The sequence below is a fragment of the Leucoraja erinacea genome, chromosome 31 (assembly GCF_028641065.1).
Source record: "Leucoraja erinacea ecotype New England chromosome 31, Leri_hhj_1, whole genome shotgun sequence".
Taxonomy (NCBI): Eukaryota; Metazoa; Chordata; class Chondrichthyes; order Rajiformes; family Rajidae; genus Leucoraja; species Leucoraja erinaceus.
In genome coordinates, this window is record NC_073407.1 from 23664439 (window position 1) to 23691489 (window position 27051).

A 27051-nucleotide genomic window follows, 5' to 3' on the forward strand; every position below is an offset into this window, starting at 1 on the left:
AACCGGGTCAGCGCCGACCAGCGATCCCCGCACACTAATACTATCCTACGCACTAGTGATAATTTCACCAAGATAATTAGCCTACAAACCTGTACGTCTGTGGAGTGTGGGAGGAAACCAGAGCTTCCGGAGCAAACATACGCAGGTCACGGGGGGAGAACGTACAGACTCCATACAGACAGCACCCGTAGTCAGGATCAAACCCTGGTCTCTGGCGCTGGAAGGCAGCAACTCTACCGCTGCGCTAGCAGTGGGGGGAATGGAATGATGACGATTTGGAACAGGGAAAGGGTCCCGATCTTAAACAATTTCACCTATTCATTTTCTCCGCAGATGTTGCTCAACCCGCTGAGTTACTCCAGAACTTTGTCTTATGCTTTAGTTTTGTTTCTTTTGACTTTTCTGTACTTTAGCAGATTAAATGCAGGTTGTTGAATACCATTTTCTCGTGATGTGATTTTTGCAGGATTTATGAAAACCTTCTGTCACATTTTCTCACATTAATGTTCATGTTCATAAGGGATAGGAGTAGAATTAGGCCATTCGGCCCCATCAAGTCTACTCCGCCATTCAATCATAGAAACATAGAAACATAGAAATTAGGTGCAGGAGTAGGCCATTCGGCCCTTCGAGCCTGCACCGCCATTCAATATGACCATGGCTGATCATCCAACTCAGTATCCCGTACCTGCCTTCTCTCCATACCCTCTGATCCCCTTAGCCACAAGGGCCACATCAAACTCCCTCTTAAATATAGCCAATTAACTGGCATCGACTACCCTCTGCGGCAGAGAGTTCCAGAGACTCACCACTCTCTGTGTGAAAAACAATCATGGCTGATCTATCTCTCCCTCTCAACCCCACGCTCCTGCGCTGTGGCAAGAATGTCTTTCCTCAGATTAGGAGACCAAAACTGTATGCAATACTCCAGGTGTGGTCTCACCAAGACCCTGTACAACTGCAGTAGAACCTCCCTGCTCCTATACTAAAATCCTTTTGCTATGAAATCTGCTATCTATCTAAAGGCCTTAAATATATCCATTGATGGCCTCCACAGCCTGTGGCAAAGAATTCCACAGATTCACTGCCCCCTGACTAAATAAATTCCTTCTCATCTCCTTCCTGAAGGAACGTCTTTCAATTCGGAGGCTATGACCTGTGGTCCTGGACTCTCCCACTTGTGGAAACATTCCCGTTGAAATTACTGATTTTTGCTGGGATGTGGTCCTATAAATCCAGGTAGCCCTCCTTGAGCCGATCAGGTGAAAGTCTTCGTAAACCATTTTGCAACAGTAATTCATCGCAGGTGAAGCCCGATCATATTTACCACTGTGAACAGCAGGCTCCTTTTTTTGCCTTATTTTTTAATTGCTCCCATTATCAAATAATTATTTGTTGCAGACAACACTTGTTGTGAGATCCACCTTCAATGGACAAACCTTTATTTTGAAACCATGCCTCTGTTTCTAGCTCTCTCCAACAATGGGAAAACATCACACCGTTAGTCACGAGACCCATCTGTATCAAAGGCACTGAACATCAAACCTATCTTCAATTCATCGAAATAAGAATGAATAATTTAAATAACGTGGGGTTTTTTTTTTTGCACCTGAATATGTCCAGACTTTATGGCACAGTTTATCACACAGAGAGTGTCAGGTAATGGATAAACAAGCTATTCTTGTGAACACTGCCATTCATGCCCAGTGTATTGATCCAGGAATTACAAATGCCATTTGGAAAGAGAAACAAAATCTCTGCCTGGGAACTGAACACAAAAGAAAGGTTGGCAGCTCCAGGTATAAAGGCTGTGAAGCATTTCTTCTGAGAAAATGGATTTGTATGCACAGTGCACAGAGCCATGTGCAGACTCTAATCTTTCATCGAGTTTCTACCATTAATACAATCAATCACAGCTCAGCAAGTTTTGTTTTCAGACAGCTAATCTTGTACCATCAGCTCCTGTTAATAGGTTTCAAGCAATCTATAGGCACACAATGCATCTTTTTTGTCACGGTGAATCGCTGGATGCCATTCATTTGTTCTCTGGTTCTCTTAAAGGAAAGGCCACTGGAACCGTTGGCCCTCACATCCAATTGTTTGGCTCGAGCAAATGCGCTTGCAAACACTCTCTTCCCAGAAGGTAGACGCAAAATGCTGGAGTAACTGGAGAAATGCTGATGAGGGGTCTCGACCCGAAACGTCACCCATTCCTTCTCTCCAGAGATGCTGCCTGTCCCGCTGAGTTAATCCGGCATTTTGTGTCCACCTTCAGTATAAATCAAAAAGGCTTACTCTGTAGACTCAAGGAACTGCAGAAGCTGGTTTACAAAAAAATAACACAAAGTGAAAGAGTAACTCAGCGTGTCTGGCAGCATCAGAACTTGGACAGGTGACTCTTTGGATTGGGACCTTTCTTCAGACTGCTTTAGCTTAAGGCAGAATCATGACCTGAAACATCACCTACCCATGTTCTCCAGAGATGCTGCCTGACCTGTTGAGGAATTCCGGTACTTTGTGCGATTTAATGTTAACTCTGTTTTTTTATTCTCTACAGATGCTGCCGAACCCAATGGGTGTTTCCAAAATTCACTGTTTTTACTTCAGATTTCAGTACCTGCACTATTTTTTTGCCTTTCGAAATTGCATACGAATATTTACTATCTTACAGATAAAGCATTGAGTCTTTACGAGATTTGGATAACTTAGTGAACTAATTCCAACTCAAATTAATCTTCCTTCGCTCCTATCTGGAACATGTGGAAAGTTTGCAATGGGGAAAAGTGTGGAAATGCAGAACTAGCAGTTATTTCTTCATGTGTAGGAAGGAACTGCAGATGCTGGTTTAAACTGAAGATAGACCCAAAAAGCTGGAGCAGGACAGGCCGCGTCTCTGGAGAGAAGGAATGGGTGACGATTCGGGAGGAAGGGTCTCGACCCAAAACATCACCCGTTCCTTCTCTCTGTCCCGCTGAGTTATTCCAGCTTTTTGTGTCTATCTTAAGTTGACCGGTGTTTGATTGAGAATTGAACAGCTGAGTATAAAGATTGCGGGACACATCTTGCACAAAGATATATGGAAAGATGAATATAACTGACAAATGTTACACCACAGGTGAAACAGTTTGATATAAGGGCGATGATATTTATGATGCATTGTGAAACATCAAACAGTGGCTTCATGCCCAGAAGATGCAGACAATTTATGTTGGGTTTATGAACAATAGCCTGGAAGATTCAGCTGTCTATAAATTAATCTCTGTTGATCACAATAAACAGGCAGTAATGTTTTGACACTCTTCACAAATTTAAGTTTCATTGCCTTTGATGAAACCCAAGTATAGAAATGCAGAAAATGCCGCGATGCTGTTTTATAGCGTGTGTAGGACTACCGACCGAGATTAATCTATGTGCACGCACATTGTTCCCGAGAGCCTGTAGCTTTCTTGAAGACTCAAAAGTCGCAAATCATCAGTCCTGCAATATATTGATTTAAGTTTAGTTCAGGGGTAACGCACGGTAACAGGCCCTTCAGCCCATCGAGTCCGCGCCGATCAGTTTGTTCGCTCGGGTGTCAGATGACGTGTAGCCGGCTATTGGCTTCTGTCATCGTCGGACATGTTGACAGAAGTGTTCGCCCAACGGGTCACAGAGAGCAATGTATCGTTGTTTCCGGGGATCGGCACGAGGAGGCTTCTGTCATGATCCCGCGCCGACCCGTAATCCCCAAACACTAGTTCCATGCCGCACACACAGAGCCAATTAACCCACAAGCCTGCACGGCGTTGGAGTGTGGGAGGAAACCGGAGCATCCGGAGAAAACCCACGCAGGTCACATAGAAACATAGAAAATAGGTGCAGGACTAGGCCATTCGGCCCGTCGAGCCTCCACCGCCATTCAATATGATCATGGCTGATCATCCAACTCAGTATCCCATCCCTGCCTTCTCTCCATACCCCCTGATCCCTTTAGCCACAAGGGCCACATCTAACTCCCTTTTAAATATAGCCAATGAACTGGCCTCAACTACCTTCTGTGGCAGAGAATTCCACAGATTCACCACTCTCTGTGTACAAAATGATTTTCTCATCTCCGTCCTAAAAGACTTCCCCCTTATCCTTAAACTGTGACCCCTAGTTCTGGACTTCCCCAACACCGGGAATAATCTTCCTGCATCTAGCCTGTCCAACCCCTTAAGAATGTAACTAGTCACCGGGAGGACTCCGAACAGACAGCACCCGTCATCAGGATAGAACCCGGGTCTCTGGCGCTGTGAGGCAGCAACTCTACCGCTGCGCCACCGTGCTGCCCTAGTATTACCCCGAGAAAATATAGGCTTTAATATGGAAAGTAGACACAAAATGCTGGAGTAACTCAGCGGGACAGGCAGCATCTATGAAGAGAAGGAATGGGACACGTTTCGGGTCGAGACCCTTCTTGTTCCGCTGAGTGACTAATATTTTGTGTCTACCTTAGATTTAAACCAGCATCTGCAGTTCTTTCCTATACACCAGGCTTTAATATGGATCTATGTTGGCACATTGTGTTTTTGATTTTCCTTCAATTGTACGATGAATAATGTCATTGAGTATGGAATGGTGGTGTGCATATTTAAGTGGAGTATTATGGACTGTTCTGGCCTATTGATCCAGAGACATTAGTTAGGATCTCACCACAGCAGCGAGGCAATTTCAATTCTGGTAATTAAATACAGCTGGAATTGAAGCTGTAACAATGATCGTGAAGCAGGCTTTATTTCAGTTTCGTTTTTGAGATACGGGGAAACAGTCCCTTCGTCGCACCGACCAGTGATCCCCAACGCACAAACCCGGTTGACCAACAATCTCTGCACGTGCACAGGGCGGCGGTCTGGCACAGCGGTAGAGTTGCTGCCTTACAGCGCTCTCAGTGCCGGAGACTAAGGTTCAATCCCGACCACGGGTGCTGCCTGTATGGAGTCTGTACGTTCTCCCATGACCTGCGTGGGTTTTCTCTGAGATCTTCAGTTTCCTCCCACACTCCAAAGACGTACAGGTTTGTAGGTTACTGTGCTTGATATGTGTAAATTCTCCCTAGCGTGTGTAGGATAGTGTTGGCGTGTGGGGATCGCTGGTCGGTGCGGACTCGGTGGATCAGAGGGCCTGTTTCCGCGCTGTATCACTAAACTAAACTAACCCAACACTATCCTACACTCGCCAGGGACAATTATACATTCATGCCAAGCCAATTAACCTGCAGACCTGTACGTCTTTGGAGTGTGGGTGGAAAACCAAAGATCTCGGAGAAAACCTACGCAGGTCACGGGGAGAACGTAAAACTCCGTACAGACAGCACCGGCGGTCAGGATCAAACCCCGGTTCCTGTCACCGTAAGGCAGAAATCTACCATAGTGCCATGGTCAACGCTTTCTTCCCTCAAAACTAAAGGGCCTGTCCCACTTGGCGCGCAAAGATTTAGTGCGGAACGAAACCCTGGAGCGCTGCACAATACCGCGCGAACTCCACACTCCTCCACGCCACTCCATGCGCCCGTCCCACCTTACCCACACGCTACACACATGCTACCAGGTCACCTAAATAGCCCACAAATGACGGCCAAGTGGGCAGGCCCTTAACATTGGACATGACAACTGGTGATATTTATGTCTCCGAGATATTATTAAGCAGCACACATTGAACCATCTCTCCAGGAGCCCCATTAAGCAAGATGCATTCAGCATTCCATCAGAATTTATGACCCAGAAATAAAAGCATTTCGTGTGAATTTTGGAAGCATGTTATTGCAAATGCAAGGATCCCATCGAGTGTTATCACACAGCAGAGATAATAATGATGCTTGGCTAAATATTACAACGTTTCTTCATTTTGCCGTTGATCACAATATTCTTCGAGAATTGGATCAAATGAACAAAGCGCAAATTTAAAGAAAATTGAAGGGGACGTGGAGGAAAAGTTTTAAAAAAAGTAGAATTTTAGGAAGCTTGGATTAAAAAAAATGCTAGAAAATTTAAATTCATGAATAGATCTCACCAGAAATTTAAAATATAGTTTAGCTTATTGTCACATGTACCAAGGTAGAGTGAAAAGCCTTTGTTGCATAGCATACTGACAGGTCAGGAAAAAAGACAATACGTGATTACAATTGAGCCGTGTACAGTGTACAGATACATGATAAAGGGAATAACTTGAATAGCATTTAGTGTAAGGTTAAGTCCAGTAAAGTCAGGTCAAAGATAATCCCAGGGTCTTCAATAAGGCAAGTAAGGAGATGCAGAAATGAGTATTCTGGTATATTTTGCTATGGTAGCGTTATAGAGTTATAGATCCCGACTGCGGATGCTGTCTGTACGGAGTATGTACGATTTTCCCATGGCCTGCGTGGGTTTTCTCCGAGATCTTCTGTCTCCTCCCACACGCCAAAGACGTACGGATTTGTAGGTAAAATTGTAAATTGTTCTTGGCGTGTGTAGGATAGTATTAGTGTACTGGCCGGCGCGGACTAGGTGGGCCGAAGGGCCTGTTTCCACGCTGCATCTCTAAACTAAACTAAACTAAAAAGAGATGACACTTTACTGACTCCAGTACAGATATGAAGCAATAGATGAAAACCATGTTCATAAAATTAATGTGATTTAATTGGCAATGACATCTGCTCAGCTCCTCATGTTTCCGTGCATGAAGCTATTCCCCCCAAGGAACAATACCCTCGTTGCTGAATCAAATGTGACAGTGCTTTGCTGACATTAAAATAGCTCACATGGAATATATCTTACCTCCTAAACAAACAAACGGCAAAGACAATTTTAATGCAATAACTATCATCTTTGATATGCCTTGAAATTTAGCAAAATCGAGAGAAAAATTGGCTTGAATTGTAGGACATGAAAGGAATGAGCAACTTGCTAGACATGTTCATAAGCTCTAGGAGCAGAATTAGGCCATTTGGCCCATCAAGTCTACCCCGCCATGCAATCTATCTTTTCCTCCTCACCCCATTCTCCTGCCTTCTCCCACTAATCAAGAACCTGTCAATCTCCGCCTTAAAAATCCATTGACTTGGCCTCCACAGCCTTCTGTTGCAATGAATTCCACAAGTTCACCACCCTCTGACTAAAGAAATTCCTTCTTATCTCCTTTCGAAAGGAACGTCCTTTCATTCTGAGGCTGTGGCCTCTGGTCCCAGATTCTCCCACTAGTGGAAACATCCTCTCCACATTCACTCCAACCAGGCCTTTCACTATTCGGTAAGTTTCAACGAGGTTTCTCCCATCATCCTTCTAAACTCCTTCACGACATGCCTGTCTTGTCTGAAAGCATTGCAATTGGGTCAGCTGATTCTGACGTTCATCAATGGTCACGTGGACTGGGAAAATCAATCTTGCCGCATCTTTTCATGCCAGGAGTCAAGTGTCCACTAACGTGGTTACTGCAGATATCTGCTGTTTGACCGGAACTATACTCTTGCTTGCTGCCAATTCTGAATTCCAATACCACTGCGTCTTGTGCCTTTTGCTTCACAACACGATAGAAATTCTCAAAGACGCTTCCGCAGGGTTCCTGTTGTACCATATATTACCGATAGGGTGCTAATTTTCAGAACCCGATTAGTATCTGCATGTTCAAGAAGGAACTGCAGATGTTGGAAAATCCAGGATAGATAAAAGTGCTGGAGAAATTCAGCGGGTGCAGCAGCATCTATGGAGCGAAGGACATAGGCAACGTTTCGGGCCGAAACCCTTCTTCAGACTGATGTAGGAGAGGGAGGGGGGGAAGAAGAAATGAGAAAGGAAGAGGAGGAGCCAAAGGGCTGATGGAGAGCTGAGAAGGGGAGGAGACAGCAAGGGCTACCGGAAATTGGAGAAGTCAACGTTCAAGCCACTAGGGTGCAGACTACCCAAGCGGAATATGAGGTGCTGCTCCTCCAGTTTCCGGTGGTCCTCACTCTGGCCATGGAGGAAGCCCAGGACAGAAAGGTGGGATTCGGAACGGGAGGGGGAGTTGAAGTGCTGAGCCACAGGGAGATCAGGTTGGTTAATGCGGACCGAGCGGAGGTGTTCGGCGAAACGATTGCCAAGCCTACCCTTGGTCTCACCGATGTAGATCAGCTGACATCTAGAGCAGCGGATGCAATAGATGAGGTTGGAGGAGGTGCAGGTGAACCTCTGTCGCACCTGGAACGACTGCTTGGGTCCTTGAATGGATTCAAATTTCCAAATCATAAAAGATGTGTCCCGACCTGAAACACACCTATCCATGTTCTCAAGGGATGCTGCCTGATGCAGATGTTGTGCAGATGTTGGTTTGTAAAAGAAGGACACAAAAAGCTGGAGTAAATCAGCGGGTCAGGAAGCATTTCTGGAGGACAGGCAAAGGTGATGCGTTGGGTCATTACCTACCTTCCTTCCTGCTTTCTCCATCCCCATACTATAATCAGTCTGAAGAAGGGTCCTGACCTGAAACGTCGCCTATCCATGTTCTCCAGAGATGTGTAGGAAGAAACTGAAGATGCTGGTTTACAACGTAGATAGGTGCAAAATGCTGGAGTAACTCAGAGGGACCGGCAGCATCTCTGGAGAGAAGAAATGGGCAACGTTTCGGGAGTAGCCTGTCTGAAGAAGGATTTTGACCCGAAACGTCACCTATTCCTTTTCTCCAGAGATGCTGCCTGGTCCACTATGCCACCGTGAGCTTGTAATTGAAGCACCACAGTCTTTGCACCATTACCAAGAACTCAATTTTAATCGGCCAGGTAATATTTTTGGGGGTACTCTATAGATATGCAGTTCCATTCAGCGACACCACTCTCTGCACAATATGCATTTTGCACAATGCTGGTATTAAGGAGTTGGAACGTACCACGCATCCGGTGGAATCGACCTTCCGATCCGTTACGCAGCGGTAATTTCTGGTGCAGCCTCCGTTTTCCCTGGAACAGTCGCGCACAGGACCAAACGAGGACAAGAGGTCATCGGGGGTCTCAAAATACGTGGACCTCATGGATTCCTCCCTGAAAAGACAAATTCAAATGTTAGGGGAAAGTCGAACTCCGAATTGATCTTGAAGGTAGACACAAAATGCTGGAGCAACTCAGCGGGACAGGCAGCATCTCCGGAGGGAAGGAATGGGTGACGTTTCGGGTCGAGATGCTTCTTCAGACCAGAGTAAATGTCTGAGCTGCAAGCATTGACCACTGTACCAGCCGATCATCTGATTTTTGATGCAAGGCACAACCATTCCTTGATACTATATAAATCTTCCGCAGTCTCAAAAATACTCACTGCTCGCTCCATTTTGATACGTGCCCTACCATATAACATATAACAATTACAGCACGGAAACAGGTCATCTCGACCCTTCTAGTCCGTGCCGATCAGACGTTGTTTGTTGTTCTACGCACAGTCAACCAAGTGACTCCCAACATTAGAGTATAGAAACAAAACGTTGGAGTAACTCTGCGGGACAGGCAGCATCTCTGGAGAGAAGGAATGGGTGACGTTTCGGGTGGAGACCCTTCTTCGGTTTAAACCAGCATCTGTAGTTACTTCCTAGTCTGAAGAAGGGTCTCGACCCGAAACGTCATCCATTCCTTCTCTCCAGAGATACTGCCTGTCCTGCTGAGTTACTCCAGCGTTTTGTGTCTACCTTCGATTTAAACCAGCATCTGCAGTTCCTTCACACAGATCAAAGCGGATGCAGATAAGGAAATGTAGAATGGTTCATTGTTAGCTGAGGGGATGGTGACAATGCAGCATAAAATCAGTAATATTGAATCAGGAGGTTAGTACAACTAGTTGGAGAACAAGGGTGGGGGAGGGGCGGAGATAGATTGACCTTAACAGCGACTAAGCTAAGAAGAAAGATTTTTCACAAAGTGTGCTCCGAGCCTCATTCATCTATTTCATTGGGCCAGACAACTTGTTTAATGCTACAAACTGTCTAATTCTTCGGAGACTGCCAGTCCAAATTAGACCTTTAAACATCATCGCTACTCATGTGCAAATTTAAATTCAGCTAACTCCTTAGGGTATAGGTTTGTTCAAAATTGACTGCCCTTGGTATTTTTATGAAGCCCGATCACTTTCCGTTGACGTGCTTCAACAGAACTCTAAAACCGTTCGCAAGAAAATGAAACGCTAATAAAATACCAGTCACACTATGTGGTCCGATGAATTTGCAATGAACGTCGACAAAAACCCATTAAGTGTTCATAAAGTTGGATCATATATCACCATGGATGGAGGTTTGTTAAAGTACAGGAGACAGGTCGGAGGAATGATTGAAGACATGGCTTGTGATTTGCGCAGCGTGGTGGCGCAGCGGTAGAGTTGCTGCCTTACAGCGCCAACTGCGCCAGAGACCCGGTTCGATCCTGGCTACAGGTGCTTCCCTGTACTGCATTTGAACATAGAAACATAGAAAATAGGTGCAGGAGTAGGCCATTTGGCCCTTCGAGCCTGCACCGCCATTCAATATGATCATGGCTGATCATCCAACTCAGTATCCTGTACCTGCCTTCTCTCCATACCCCCTGATCCCTTTAGCCACAAGGGCCACATCTAACTCCCTCTTAAATATTGCCAATAAACTGGCCTCAACTACATTCTGTGGCAGAGAATTCCAGAGATTCACCACTCTCTGTGTAAAAAATGTTTTTCTCATCTCAGTCCTAAAAGATTTCCCCCTTATCCTTAAACTGTGACCCCTTGTTCTGGACTTCCCCAACATCGGGAACAATCTTCCTGCATCTAGCCTGTCCAACCCCTTTAAGAATTTTGTAAGTTTCTATAAGATCCCCCCTCAATCTTCTAAATTCTAGTGAGTAACGTTCTCCCCGTGACCTGCGTGGGTTTTCTCCAAGAGCTTCAGTTTTCTCCCACACTCCAAAGACGTATGGGTCTTTAGGTTAATTGTAATCAATGTAAAAAAAAAAATGTCCCCAACGTATGATAGCGTTAATGTGCGGGGATCGCTGGTCGAAGCGGACTCAGTGGGCTGAAGGGACAGTTTCTGCACCATATCTCAAAATTAAACTGAACATGGGGAACTGCAGATGCTGGAATTTTAATTAAAACACAATGTGCTGGAGGAACTCAGCTGGCCAGGCGGACTCTGACTGAAGGAATGCAGAATGGACTGACAAGGTTATGGATCCGAATGGCCTCCTCCTGCACCTGCTTTCTATGTTTCTATTTTTCTAATCCAAGTCTATCCAACCTGTCCATGTAGCTGAAACCCTCTAATCCAGACGGTATTGTGGTGAACCTCCCCTGCACCCTCTCCAAAGCCACCATATCTAAGTGGTTATGTACATCCTCTCCACCAGTAAGTTGTAGATTTCACTGTACTCGTAGTCTGATTAAAAACACAGCATCATTTGCCAGTGATTAGTAAAATAATGGTTTGAAGAATTAATATGGTAACCCCAGTAACACGACATGATACAGGAATTTATCGGGATGGCAGGTTGAACAATTTACTTACCGCAGTGCAATAAGGGCCAAAGTTGTGTCCTCTGTTTAATTCATATAATTAAACAGGGTCCAGACAGCAACTAGAAACAGGTTCAAATGGCACACATAACAGCTTGATTAAATAATGCTGCAATAGTCCTTGTGAGATTAGCTTTTTAAAATATTGCTTCACATCTCCGCCAGGTTAATTAACTCTGCCTGCACAAGTATGCCCACAATTCAAACTTGCACAACACGATAGCAACTCCCAAAGTCGCTTCTGTGGGGTTGTCCCTGTTGTCAGGGCGTGTTACCTGTAGCATGCACATTTTCACAACTTGGTCAGTATCAGAATGGATCGGTGTCAACATGTGGAAACAAGGAACTGCTGATTATTTCATTCGTCATTCATCATTGTTGAAAACGTTAGCGACGCAGTGGCGCTGGTTTCCGACGGGAACGGTAACGGACGCACCACACAGCTCTGTCCTCCAGTTCCTGTGGACTTCCACCGCTGGAAGTCTAGGATTTGGGAGGGTGTGTGTGCTTTATCATCGTTCCTTACAATGCTGTGTACGACAGTGATCGCAACTTCTACTGAAGTGTGGGTGGCCGTTGGCTCGCTAGGAGCTCATCCGCCCTTTGACATGTTTTGTTTTTGGTCCTGCTGGGGGTCCACAGCCCCCTCCTCGCCTAGCAAACCAGGTGGGGGAGACGGTTTAGTCGCCGACTATCCAACCATGGAGCAGGTATCACGGGATTACATGGTAAACGTAGCGGGGGGGTGGGGGCGACTCACCCCGACCTGACTGAAGATTAGAACTGCAGATTAGACATTAGAGATACAGCGTGGAAACAGGTACTTTGGCCCACCGAGTCTGCGCTGACCAGCGATCACCCCGTACACTTGCGCTATCCTAGGGACAATTTACGATTTTACTGAAGCCAATTAGCCTACAGACCTATGACGACGGGTGCTGTCTGTACGGTGTTTGCACGTTCTCCCCATGACCTGGGTGGGTTTTCTCCAAGATCTTCGGTTTCCTCCCACACTCCAAAGACGTACAGGTTTGTAAGTTAATTGGCCTGGTGTGAGCATAACTTGTCCCCTGCGTGTATAGGATAGTGTTAATGTGCGGGGATCGCTGGTCGGTGCGGACTCGGTGGGCCGAAGGGCTTGTTTCCGCGCCGTGTCTCTAAACTAAACTAAAATATCGTAGACTTTGAACCGCTGGTTTTGCTTTCCTCAAACAAATTAGAAGATTCTGTCAGGATTGTTGGTTGACTGCTTGCTCAACAAATAAGACATGAAATAGATGAAATAAAACCTGCCCAGGACTGAAGCACTAATGCATTAAATTTTGATCATTAATATAATATGCTCTTCCCTTCAAACTTTCAAGAGGTCTTGTCCAACCAGGCATAGCTTTCTATGAAAATGACAGGTGTCACGGAAGGACAACACAATCTCTTTTGAAAACGTTAACACACAATCGCATTCTTATTATAAAAAAACATCTTCACTTTCATTGATACGTGACTGCAACCCATCAGCTTTGAAACACCTTCCTTGACAGTTCTTACAGCATGCATTGATTTTTGTTCTGATGAGCAAAAAGACTTCCGAAACATCAATCTTCAGAGACCCGCATCGAAGATCAAAGTGGAACAATTATTAATGGAGCTGTTTTTTTTTAAGTGACTGACTGCCACTATATAACATTTGGTTAAGTTCAGAATTTAGGTGCAGAATGAGGCCATTCGGCCCATCAAGCCTACTCCGCCATTCAATCATGGCTGATCTATCTCTCCCTCCTAACCCCATTCTCCCCCCAAAACCCTTGACACCCGTACTAATCAAGAATCTGCCAATCTCCGCCTTAAAAATATCCATTAATGTTTATTGCAATGTCCAACTTAGCAGGTAAATATGATCTTGGTTCTTGGTTCTTGGTTTCTTGGTCCTCCAAAATATTCCAAATGGAATTTAAACTGGAGGTGGTGAAGGGAGGGCTTAAGCCAGAAAGGGTTATTGGGAAGAAAGAGCTTCTTTAAATTTAGTTGCATCTGGTTGGGTAACTATAGTTGGGTGGAGATTATTCCATGCTTTAATTGTGCGGGGGAAGACAAACTGGCTGTGGCCAATTGATCAAAATGCAGCATATAATCGTGACTTTTGCGTACATTTATAGAAACATAGAAACATACAAACTCAGAAAATAGGTGCAGGGGTAGGCCATTTGGCCCTTCGAGCTATTCGTGGCTGATCATACCCAGAATCAGAACCCTGTTCCCACTTTCTCCCCATATGCATTGATTACATTAGCCCTATGAGCTACAGTATATCTAACTCTCTCTTGAATACATCCAGTGAATTGGCCTCCACTGCCTTCTGTGGCAGAGAATTCCACAGATTCACAATTGTCTGGGTGAAAATGTTTTTCTTCATTTCAGTTCTAAATGGCCTACTCCTTATTCTTAAACCATGACCCCTGGTTCTGGACTCCCCCCAACATCAGGAACATCAGAACCCGAAACGTTACCTATTTCCTTCACTCCATAGATGTTGCCTCACCCGCTGAGTTTCTCCAGCATTTTTGTCTACCTTCGATTTTCCAGCATCCGCAGTTCCTTCTTAAACATCGGGAATATTTTTTCCTGCGTCTAGTCTGTCCAATCCCTTAAGAATTTTATATGTTTCTATAAGTTTCCCTCTCATCCTCTAAATTCCATGGACCATAAGCCTAGTCGATCCATTCTCAGACAGATCCTGGGGTTGAGGACATCTTGCTTCTCTTGTGAACAAGTGCGCATTTATTTGGTGGACCAGTTGTAAACCGTAGCCTGATTGCATTCACAGTTTTGCGGCTTGCTTTTATGGTGGCACAGCTGGCAGAGCCGCTGTCTCACGGCACCAGACTGCCAGGTTCAATCCTGACCTCGGGTGCTGTCTGCGCGGAGTTTGCACTTTCTGCCTGTTACCTCTTGGGCTCCTCCGGAAGCTGTAGTTTTGTTATTTACTTTAATTAATGTCACGTGTACAGTATAGTCTGATTAAAGCAGTCTGAGTGCATCCAATGAGGCTGCTAGTAACACAGGACCCCTCTCTAGTTGTTGTTAGGGTGAGTCGATTTCCTGATAACCGCTGTGAAGCAACTGAGCTTGAATCTGGTTTTGTGCGTTTCCACACTTCTGTACCTCTTGCCCGACGGGAAAGGGGAGAAGAGGGTGTGACTGGGGTGAGACTCTTCCTTGGGCACTCCCTCTTCTCCCTACCCACAAATCAAAGATGTGTGGGTTTGTTGGTTAATTGCCCTTGGTAAGATTGTCCCTAGTGTGCAGGGAGTGGATGCATAAATGTGATAACATAGACCTCATGAGAATGGGTGAACAATGGCTGGTGTGGCACATTGGGCCGAAGTATGCTGTATCTCTCAAAAACAATCCAGTTGAATTCATTTGGCCTGTCTGGATGATTTAGAGATTTTTTGATAGACTTTAGAGACACAGCACGCAAACAAGCCCTTCAGCCCACCGAGTCCGCACCGACCAGCTATTCCCCCACACACTACCCCTATCCTACACACAGGGAACATTTTACAACTTTACCAAAGGCAATTCACCTACGAACCTGTACGTCTTTGGAGTGTGGGGGGAAACCCAAGCACCCGGAGTAAACCCACGCAGGTCACGGGGAGAACGTGCAAACTCCATACAGACAGCACCCATAGTCAGGATCGAACCCGGGTCTCGGATAAAAGCTTTTCGCTGTACACGAACAATAATTTCAATGTGCCTAGGTACATATGACAATGAAATACAATTGAATCATTGAAAAATCAGTGCGTGTATTATTTTGGATTGGATAGGTATTGGTTACTTAGTATTCAGCCCAGGCAAATTAGACTTGTAAGAAGACAGCTGGGGCAAACACTGCTGAGACTGAAATCCCTCATATTCCTCTGGAAGGATGAGTAAGCATCAAGCACCATGAATAAGAGTTTGAAAAACAGCGGCAGAAAAACAAAGGACCTAGGACCCGAGGTCGTAACCTCAGAATTAAAGGGAGTTTCTTTAGGAACAAGATAAGGGGGAGAGTGGTGTATTTGTGGAATTCATTGCCATAGAAGGCTGTGGCCATCAATGGATAATTTATTAGGCAGAGATAGATAGATTCTTGATTGGTACGGGTGTCAGGGATCAAGTGGAGAAGGCAGGAGAATGGGGTTAAGAGGGAAAGATAGATCAGCCATGATTGAATGGCGGAGTAGACTTGGGCCAAATGGCCGAATTCTGTTCCTGTCATGAACTTATGAACTTATCTTCATGTGATCTCTTTAACAAAATATAGTGGTTTGTTCTTTTCCAGGATACAGTTTAAAAAATGGTTTAGATTCTGGACTTGAACGGTAAAAAATAATTCTCATGCCATTGTATCAGATATCCCTCCCTGCTATTTAAACATCTATCATGATGCTAAATACTGCAAGTAAAAATGCAGGGCTGGGAATTTGCAACAAATATGTCAAGCATTTTGACCTTGATGCCACCAAAGTTGTTTGTCTCTTGACAGGAGGCTTGAAAACTGCAATAGATACTCCGAGCCGAGCCAAATAATTTGCTGTAATTAACACCAATTTCAGTTATATCATCTCTTTCTTTTACAGCTTGCCAGTAACTGGAGGATGAATGACTCATAACACAATAGAGCTCAGTTGGTCCGTTAGGCTTGTGCTGAGTTATCCAATCTTGGTCCTCTGCTCATTCCACAGAGCCCCACAAATGCAGTGGGGGGGAGGTCGGATTTCTAGCCTTCGTTGTTTCTAACCATGTCTCACCACCACTGAAAATTGAATTCTCCCGTTCCATAGGGAATTGATCCACTTTGTATTCCGAAAAAGTACAAAAAATGCACTACTGTGATCTTTCTCAACCTGCAATGGAGGCGCAGCGGTAGAGTTGATACCTTGCAGCATCAGGAGCCCCGGTTTTGATCCTGACCAAGGGTGCTGCCATTAGGGAGTTTGGAGGTTCTCCCCATGACCTGCGTGGGTTTTCTCCAGGGGCTCCGGTTTCCTCCCACACTTCACAGACATACAGGTTTGTGGGCGAATTGGCTTTGGTAAAAATTGTAAATCGTCCCTAGTGTGTACAGGGATCGCCGGTCGGCGCGGGCTAGGTGGGCCGAAGGGCCTGTTTCAGCGCTGTATCTCCAAACCAAACTAAGCTAAGATTCATCATCCATCCATCATTGTTGAAAACATTAGCGACGCAGTGGTGCTGGTTTTAAACGGGAGCGGTGACGGGCGCACCACACATCTCTGTTCTCCAGTTCCTATGGACTTCCGCCGCTGGAAGTATAGGATTTTGGTGTGTGAGTGGTTTATCATCATTCCTCACAATGCTGTATACAACAGTGATCGCAACTTCTACCGAAGTGTGGATGGCCATTGGCTCTCTAGAAGCTCATCTGCCCTTTGACAGGTCTTGTTTTTTGTCCTGCTGGGGGTCCAAACCCCCTCCTCACCTAGCTAACAAGGTGGGGGAGACGGTTTAGTCGCCGACTATCCGACCATGGAGCAGGTATCACGGGATTACATGGTACCCGTGGCGGGGGGGAACTCCCCCCGACCTGACCTGGTAGAGCTAAGATGCTTCTTTTTAAAGTTGACATCCAATACAATTTATGGAAAGAAAGACTCAATATGCTGCCATTATTCCTGTGGAAAGTGCATTTCAGGTTAGAATAACTCACTGTACTAAATATATTCTGTTTGCTTCTAATTCATGTGCCAAATATCCTAAATCTCTGTCTGTCCTTCAGCTCCTGCCAATGGAAACAATTTATTTTTCTTTAGACTATGAGACGTCTTATTAATTTTGAAAGCCTCCGTATATACCATCCTGCTCTGAAGGGAACAGTGCCATAAACTCCAATGCTCTGGTCTGAGCGAAGGGTTTAGGTATTAACCCGCAGTCTATCGATGGCCACTTCTTCACTGTAAATCTTTGTGACTTTATGAATGCTGGTCTCTCTCATTTCTCCACATTACTGATGTTTGCGTTCCCCAGTCCTGTCCCTAAGGCCTTGATCTCCTACAAATGTGTTTTCCAGAAATAAACACAATACTTCAGCTGAGGCACAAGAGAATAATTCTCATGTTATTCGCTATACCTCCGTGAATGAGCAGGAGGCACATTAAGGAGGGCGGCACGGTGGCACAGCGGTGGAGTTCATTTTACATTTACACCAAAGCCAATTAACCTACAAACCATTACGCCTTTGGAGTGCGGGAGGAAACTGAATATCTTGGAGAAAACCCACGCAGGTCACGGGGAGAACGTGCAAACTCCGTACAGACAGCACCCGTAGTGTGGATCGAACCTGGGTCTCTGGCGCAGTAAGGGAGAAACTCTACCGCTGCGACAGCATAAGTTGTAACATTGACCCTAGTGTGTGAGATGGTGTTCGTGTATGGGGTGATCATGGTTGGTGCGGACTCGGTTTTATCTCTGCCTAATAAAATATCCATTGACTTGGACTCCACAACACTTCTGTGAGATAAAAGGAGACTGGAGAAAGGAGGATGATTCTTGTTTATAAAAGGAGTTGAGTGAATCAAATAGTTCATAAGATGTTCATCGCTTGCCCTATCAGTTACAAAAAGCAGCCCGTTCCTGGGTTGCTTCACATTTTGTTGCTGTAGATGAAGCAACTAAGGAACATAAATATTTACTCTGAACATCTGTCTGAAGAAGGGCACAAAAAGCTGGAGTAACTTAGTGGGACAGGCAGCATCTCTGGAGAGAAGGAATGGGTCGAGACCCTTCTGATCTGAAACGTTGCCTGTCCATTCCCTCCACTGATGCTGCAGGACTTACTGTTCCTCCGGTACTGAATACTTTGAACATGACCATTTTGTTGTTTGCACTATATTAAAACATACCAAGTGGGTGATGCGGAGGTGCAGTGGTAGAGCTATTGCCTTACAGTGCCAGACCCAGGTTCGATCCTGGCTATGGGAGCTGTTTGTACATTCTCCCTGTGACCTGCGTGGGTTTACTCCGAGATCTTCGTTTCCTCCCACATTGCAAAGACGTACAGGTTTGTTGATTAATTAGCTTGGTATGAATGTCAAATTGTCCTTAGTGTGTGTAGAACAGTGTCAGTGTGCGTGGATCGCTGGTCGGCACAGACTCGGTGGGGCGAAGGACCCATTTCCGCGCTATATCTCTAAACTAAACTAAACTTAGTCTTCACAATAAAAATACAGACTTATTCTAAAAGATGAAACCGGCTTCTGATTAAAGGCAGAGAAACTTGACACAGGTTGTATCACCTCAGACACAATAACAGCCGACCATTTCTAAAAGTCTTGACTGACAATCTTGTCAAACCTAAAGTTCTACCTTTTTGTCAAATTGAACATGAAAGGAATTCAGTGCAGAAATTGAAAGAGACAACATTTGAACAGTGCCAGGACTCAAAGAAGCTCTCAGACATCAAACCATTTCAGGTCTGATGTCAGACGTATTATTTATTCATATAATTCACCAGTATGGTTGGCTGCTTTGCAATAAGAATATTTCCATTAATGGATTGGAACACATTTTATATCCAAATTAGAAACCATTTACACAATTAACTGGGAGCTGAAATGTCAATTGGCTCTAACAAATTTTACATAAAACATAATGTCCATAGTTTGGCAAAAAAGCACACTAATTAATATTCATTGAAAAAAGCTTCTGATGTAGATTGAGGCAAATCTAGAAGTTGAAGTTGTATAATTGATTACTGCTCTAAAGTAGAACGCATTGGATGCTGTGATCTTACAGCCCTGTATTTGATTATATGTAATCTCTAATGCACTTAACAGCACGATGGCACAACGGTAGAGTTGCTGCCTCACAGCGCCAGAGCCCCGGGTTCAATCCCGACTATGGGTGCTGTCTGTACAGAGTTTGTACGTTCTTCCCTGTGACCGTGTGGGTTTCCCCCCCAAGATCTTCGGTTAATAGGCTTGGTAGAAATGTAAAATTGTCCCCAGTGTGTGTGTGTGTGTAGGATAGTGTTAATGTGTGGGGATCGCTGGTCGGTGTGGACCCAGTGGGCCTGTTTCCGCGCTGTATCTCTAAACCAAACTAAACTAAAAGAAAAAGTCCAAAAGGAGTTCTCTGGAGATGCAAACAGTGGAGTCACTATGCTTACTACCAACTCGGATGAGGAAAAAGTGATTTCAGATCTATGTTTGCAGATGATACTTAGTTAGGAGGTAGACAGAAATGCTGGAGAAACTCAGCGGGTGAGTTTCTCCAGCATTTTTGTCTACCTTCGATTTTTCCATCATCTGCAGTTAGAAGCATCAGGAAGTTATAAATGAGCAAAGCAAGCTTGTGTGTGTTAGTTGTTGGTTGTTCTGTCCTAGTTGATCGATGAGGTGGTATGGGAAATCCATTGGAAAACACAAAACCAACTATCTACTTCAGGGCAAAGAGTGAGGAACTGTAAGGTCGTAAAGGGGTCAGGCTGGTCGATGCGAACTCGGTGGGCCAAAGGGCCTGTTTCCGTGCTGCATCTCTAAACTAAACAACACTTCCCATCCTGGGCCTCCTCCTCTGTCAGCGTGAGGCCACGCGCTAATTGGAGAACTATGTGAACTGATTATTTACGTTGCATATCTGAATGACAGACGTAGGGTGATACTTAAGAAAAGACACAAATTGTTGGAGTTAAGGCCCTGTCCCACTGTACGAGCTAATTCAAGAGCTCTCCCGAGTTTAAAAAAAAAATCAAACTTGTGGTAAGCACGTAGAATGTACGTAGCGGGTACGTCGGAGCGCGGGGACGTCTCTTAGGGGCTCGTAACGCTAACGGCAGGTACTCGGGAAATGCGGTAAGCTCGTGAAGACTCTTGAAGATTTTTCAACATGTTGAAAAATGTCCACGAGAGCCCCGAGTACCTACGAGCGGCTATTACCGTAATTCTACGAGTTCGAATCAGGGTGAAACTCGGGAGAACTCTTGAATTAGCTCGTCCAGTGGGACAGCCCCGTAACTCAGTAGGTCTGGAGAACATGGATAGGTGACATTTCAGAGTCAGCAACTACAGAGTTTGGGATCACCTTCTTTAAGAAATGTGTAAATGGATCACCACAGCAGGAGATGACAGTGCGCATTTTGGGAGAGTTAATGTAATTAGGGGAGAGTTAATGTGATTTAAAAAAAGTTAATTAAGCTCTCCATTAAAGCAGAGGATAAGTGATTGATTAATGATCTACTTTCTCTTCACATTTGGGAGCAGTTTTTACTGAGTGTCACATTACCATCTCAAAAGACTTTTTATGACTTTCCACTTTCATTCCACACCTACAGATCAAGTGGCTGACTTTGGCAAGTGCAATATGCACTTCATATTGGAATTTAGGGACAAAGTGCACATGTGTATTATTTAAAGGTTTCCACATTTGCCATTCTCAAACACTACTGCAGATTTATAACAGGGCACTTGGGACGCAAAATGAAATAATTCATCATTTAGCGTGTGAGAAAAAATAGACAATAAATCTCTGCGAAATACAAAACGCCAAGCAGTTTTAACGGGAGGCACCGCACATGGTTTGGGAACAGCTCCATCCAAGACCGCAAGAAATTGTAGAGGTTTGTGGACACAGCCCAGGCCATCACACAAACCAACCTCCCTTCCATTGAAGGTACACAAAAATGCTGGAGAAACTCAGCGGGTGAAGCAGCATCTATGGAGCGAAGGAAATAGGCAACGTTTCGGCACGAAACGTTGCCTATTTCCTTCGCTCCATAGATGCTGCTGCACCCGCTGAGTTTCTCCAGCATTTTTGTGTACCTCGATTTTCCAACTCCCTTCCATTAACTCCATGTACACTCACGCATAATCAAGGACGAGCCGTACCCCAACCACTGCTTCTTCCCTCACCTCAAGGCCAAGATGTGGAGTATTGTGAAAACGTTCACCTCCAGATGCAGTGTTGAAGAAAGAACTGCAGATCTGAAGAAGGGTCTCGACCCGAAACCCTCCTAGTGTTGCAGCGCCGCCTAGTGTTGGAAAGTTCCACCCTGGGAAAAGGTTCTGCCTGTCTACCCTCTCTGTGCCTCTGGTTACTTTTATACCTATCAAGCTGAGAGGGGGGACGTTCAATGGAGATGTGCGGGGCGAGTTTTCTTTACAGAGATGGTTAGGGAGTTGCCAGGAACGCACTAGGAAGGGTGGTGTTGACAGATACTAGCATTTGAGAAGTTTTTCGATAGGCACATGGAATAGAGAGATATGGATTATGTGCAGACAAATTAGTTCAGTTTAACTTCGCATCATGTTCAGCAGAAATACTACGGGCTGAAGGGCCTGTTCCTGTACTGTACTCTGTTCCTGTATGCTCCATGTTTAAGTCAAAAGTCCTGTGTAAAGTGACAGTATAGCTTTAATTCTTCGAGTTGATTGAAAGGTACAGCATGGAAAGAGGCCCTTCGGCCCAACGTGTCCACCCCAACCATCAATCAGCCGCTCACACCAGTTCTAAGTTGTCCTGCTACTGCATCCATTCCTGGCACGCTAACGGCAATTTACAGAGGGTCGACGATCTCACTATCCCGCACGGGTTGTGAGAGGAAACAGGAACGCCCAGAGGAAACCCACGTGGTCACAGGTGGAACGTACAAGCTTCACGTAGATACAGCACCTGAAGTTGAACCTGGCTCTCTGGCACTGTAAGGCACCAGCTGTACCAGCTGTGTCACCATAATTTCTACACTTCATTTCTACACTTTTATATTTTATGATCAATCTCCGAAACAAGTCTTGCAGTGAGGTTAATGTGACAAAGGCATCCTGTAGTTTATTTTCATGGCTACTGTTTTTTTTCTTGTTGGACATAATAGGTGTCGGTATATAACACTTCACATGACACTGCTGGCTGCTGTACATCAATTTTGTTATGACTTTTTAATTTAGTTTAGTTTAGTTTAGAGATACAGTGCGGAAGCAGGCCCTTCGGCCCAACTGGTCCGCGCCGACCAGCGATCCCCGCACCTTAACGCTATCCTACACCCACTAGGGACAATTTTTACATTTACCAAGACAATTAAGCTACAAACCTGTACTTCTTTGGAGCGTGGGAGGAAACCGAAGATCTCGGAGGAAACTCACGCAGGTCACCGGGGAGAAAGTACAAGCTCTCGTGATCGGGAACGAACCTGGGTCTCCAGCGCTGCATTCGCTATATGGCAGCAACTCTACCGCTGCGCCACCACGACCTTAGCGCTAGTGCACCAGGTGTGCGGTGCCAGAACGTACCATCACAAAACCAGCACTGATCGGGCTCATCTGTGCACTGAGCTCCCAAATTCATTAAACCCCTTTTGTACACCTTCGCTCAGTCCGCCTTGGCCTATGTGATCTCCCGGTTGCTAAACACTTTAACTCTCCTTCCCATTCCCACACTGACCCTCCTCCATTGTCAGAGTGAGGCCCAGCGCAAATTGGAGGGACAGCACCTCATATTTCGCTTGGGCTGCTTACACCCCAGCGGTATGAATATTGAGTCAGAGAGCATAACAAGAGAACATCCCTGCTCTCCAGACGCTGCCTGTCCCGCTGAGTTACTCCAGAATTTTGTGTCTATCTTTGGTATGAATATTAATTTCTCTAACTTCAAGTAATTATACTAGTTTCACTGTGGTCCGGTAGAATTTCACTGTCTGCATAACTCGTTATCACCTTCCCCACAGCTCCAGACTTCCTTGATCATTGCTGCTTTTTGCGTGACTTTCACTTATTTGTGCTGTGTACCTTCTATATCTCTCGATTCCCTTTACCCTGACTCTCAGTCTGAAGAAGAGTCTTGACCCGAAATGTCACCTATTCCTTTTCTCCAGAGATGCTGCCAGACCCGCTGAGTTACTCCAGCTTTTTGTATCTACCCTTGTGTTATCATCTGAGTTAGTTTCTTTACATTTAGACTTCAGACTTTCGACTTTGGAGATACAGCATGGAATCTGTAGTGGAAGCAGGTAGGGAGACTGACAAAAATCTCCGGGAACCTTGGGTGGGGCGCAAAGTCTCCAGAGGTTTCCGTTCAGGTTTCCTAAGTGGGACAGGGGCATTAGGCAGCAACTCTACCGCTGCGCCACTGTGACCCCCCAGTCACATTGATTAAATTGGCCACTTTTTGGGCCATTAACAATTCAACAATTGTCTGCGATTGTGAATTGTAGAATTGTTATAAATTTTGCTAAGATACTAACACTTGTACCAAAATATTCATCATCTATGTAACATCCGATTAATGTGTAGATCCAGCAAGTTAAAAAAATAAAATAGCGAGAACATCACGGAACAGATCAATGTGCAGAGTTAAAAGTGTTTGTTACTCATTGATTGTCAGTTAATCTGAAACTATCCTTTCATATCGTTGCTGATTCTGTAGTTCACAGTCAAAAGAAACATCTTCTCAGCATCTGTTCCGTCAGCCTTCAGAATCTTATGTATGTTAGTGCAACTGTCTGTCATTCTTCTAAGCTTCCACTAACAGGCCTAATCTTTTAAGCCGTTTCCTTTAGGACTTGCGTACATCCAAAATGTTGAATTGATGTAATCATTAAAAATGTAAGCCTCAAAACTGTACTTGATCACTTGCTGTTATCCTTGGACTAAAATGTACGAGGCGTTGATCTCCATGTCACTCATTCAAGACCGCAACAAAGTTATCTGCGAAGAACTTAAGGGGCTGTCCCACTGCGGCGACCTAATTGGCGAGTTTAGAAGAGTTTAGGAGAGTTTGAAAAAAATGTCATGTTGAAGACCTCCTTCAACTATGTAGAAGACCTCCTGTTGTCATGTTGAAGACTAGCTTCAACTAACTTCGGGAAAATTGGACACCGAATAGCAGAGAGTGAAGATGACCTCCTTCGATCTCCTTCGACCTCCCTTTGACTATCTACGATTACCTTCGATTACCTTTGATTAATCTCGATTACCTACGACTAACATGCCAACCTACTACGACCTACTTCGATTAAACCTACAAGTAAAAAAAGTATCGTTTTTTTCCACGGCGACCTTTTTTTACTTGCGGGCATTTTTCAACATGTAGAGAATTAGAAGTTGCAAGGTGATGTCGGAATGTGGCGACACTCTGCCAGCTGTTCCAGATGAGGACATATTGTACTCATGTGATGTATGATTTGGTGTGATAGCAAGCTTTTCACCGTAACTCCACACACGTGACAATAAAGAAACTATTAAAAGCATAAAATAATTAACAAAAGATATTCTTCATCAGTAAGGGTGTCAGGGGTTATGGGGAGAAGGCAGGGGAACTGGGTTGAAAGGGAGAGATAGATAATAATAATAATAATAATAATAATAATAATAATAATAATAATAATAATAATACTAATACAGGTGCACAACCTTTTATCCGGTGTTCCAGAAACCGAAAAGCTCCGAAAACCGGCCATTTTTTCCAGATGTCGTCTGCGCACCAAAGCTCGCGTTTGGCGCCAAACCTGACCCAAAACGACCCACGGTCAACCCAGGTCTGTACTACTATAGCGGCTGCCTCCTCCCCGGAGACCGGGGAGACGCTTAAACATCTGTAAATCATTGCTTAAATGTTAGTCAGTTAGTTTGGAGGGCTTTTATGTGAAGGGGGGTGAAGGGGTAAACTTTAATTCTTAGTCCCCTACCTGGTCGGAGAGGCGGGGAGCGGTCAATGCCTTACCGAGTCGCCGTGCAGTAAACTCCGCAGCGCTGTGGCCGGTGGGGCTGCGGGCGGTGCGGTTGTAGCTCCGACCCCGGCAACTCTACCCCTGGCTGCGAGGCGCTCCAAATCCAGCGCAGCCCGCGGCCGGACGCCCCAGCTCCGCGAATGTCGGGAGTCGGCGGCGTCGCAGCGCTGGGATACCAGCGGGGTGCGGGCAATGCCTTACCGGGTCGCCGTGCGGCAAGCTCCGGAGCGCTGTGGCCGCCGACACACAACATCGCGGAGCGTCGCTGGATTTGGAGCCGCGCAGCCAGGGGTAGAGTTGCCGGGGTCGGAGCTCCAACCGGCGCCGCCCGCGGCTGGACGGAGCCCCCAGCTCCGCGGCTCCAAATCCAGCGACGCTCCGCGAATGTTGGAAGAAGGCGGCCACAGCGCTCCGGAGCTTGCCGCACGGCGACCCGGTAAGGCATTGCTCGCTCCCCGCTGGTATCCCAGCGCTGCGACCAAAGATCCTATGCCGCTGCGACGCCGCCGACTCCCGACATTCCCGGAGCTGGGACGTCCGGCCGCGGGCCGCGCTGGATTTGGAGCCGCGCAGCCAGGGGTAGAGTTGCCGGGGTCGGAGCCACAACCGGCGCCGCCCGCGGCCGGACGGAGCCCCCAGCTCCGCGAGGTTGGGAGTCGCCGACCAGGTAGGGGACTAAGAATTAAAGTTTCCCCCTTCACCCCTACACCACCACCACCACATAAAATCCCTCCAAACTAACTGACTAACATTTATGCAATGATTCTCCCGGTCTCCGGGGAGGAGGCAGCTGCTCCAGACTTTTCAAGCCGCCCGCGCTACCTACCTAATCTACGCTAAAAATCTTCCATTCTGAAATCCGAAAATGTCCGAAATCCGACAAGTGTCTGGTCCCAAGGCTTTCGGATAAAAGGTTGTGCACCTGTAATAATATTAATAATAATAATAATAATAATACATTTTATTTATGGGCGCCTTTCAAGAGTCTCAAGGACACCTTACAAAAATTTAGCAGATAGAGGAAAAACATGTAAGGGGAATGAAATAAATAGTAGAGACATGACTAGTACACAAAGTAAAGACAGAATTCAATTCAAAACACAATATGAGTCAATTAATGCACAGATGAAAAGGGAGGGGGACGTGGGGCTAAGGATAGGCAGAGGTGAAGAGATGGGACTTGAGGCGGGACTGGAAGATGGTGAGGGACACGGAATTGCGGATCAGTTGGGGGAGGGAGTTCCAGAGCCTGGGAGCTGCCCTGGAGAAGGCTCTGTCCCCAAAACTGCGGAGGTTGGACTTGTGGATGGAGAGGAGACCGGCTGATGTGGATCTGAGGGACTGTGAGGGTTGGTAGGGGGAGAGGAGGTCAGTGAGATATGGGGGGGCCAGATGGTGGAGGGCTTTGTAGGTGGATGGCATCATTCTGCTCCTAGAACTTATGAAAAACACTTCTTCCTGGCTGCCTTCAATTAGAATTCTCCTTTCCCAAACCTGAGGTCACAGCCTCAGAATTAACGATAGTTCCTTTAGGAAGGAAATGAGGAGGAATTTCTTTAGTCAGAGGGTTGTGAATCTGTGGAATTCATGAATTATTTACCACAGAAGGCTGTGGAGGCCAAGTCAGTAGATATTTTTAAGGCGGAGATAGATAGATTCTTGATTAGTACGGGTGTCAGGTGTTAAGTGTTGAAGGCAGGAGAAAGGGGTGAGGATGGAGAGATAGGTCAGCCATGATTGAACGGCGGAGTAGACTTGATGGGCCGAATGGCCTAATTCTGCATCTATCACTCATGAACTTATGAAACCCACAATGGTAGTTACGGCCCTACAAAAAAC

At 45.6% G+C, this 27051-nt stretch overlaps 1 protein-coding gene across 1 annotated transcript in view; it reads right to left on the bottom strand.

The window, feature by feature from the left end:
• Window positions 1-27051, bottom strand: part of LOC129712119 (astrotactin-2-like) — an 863305-nt gene that overhangs the window by 414525 nt on the left and 421729 nt on the right. The window contains 1 exon segment of the mRNA XM_055660334.1: window positions 8857-9007. Coding sequence (XP_055516309.1) covers window positions 8857-9007 — 151 coding nt within the window.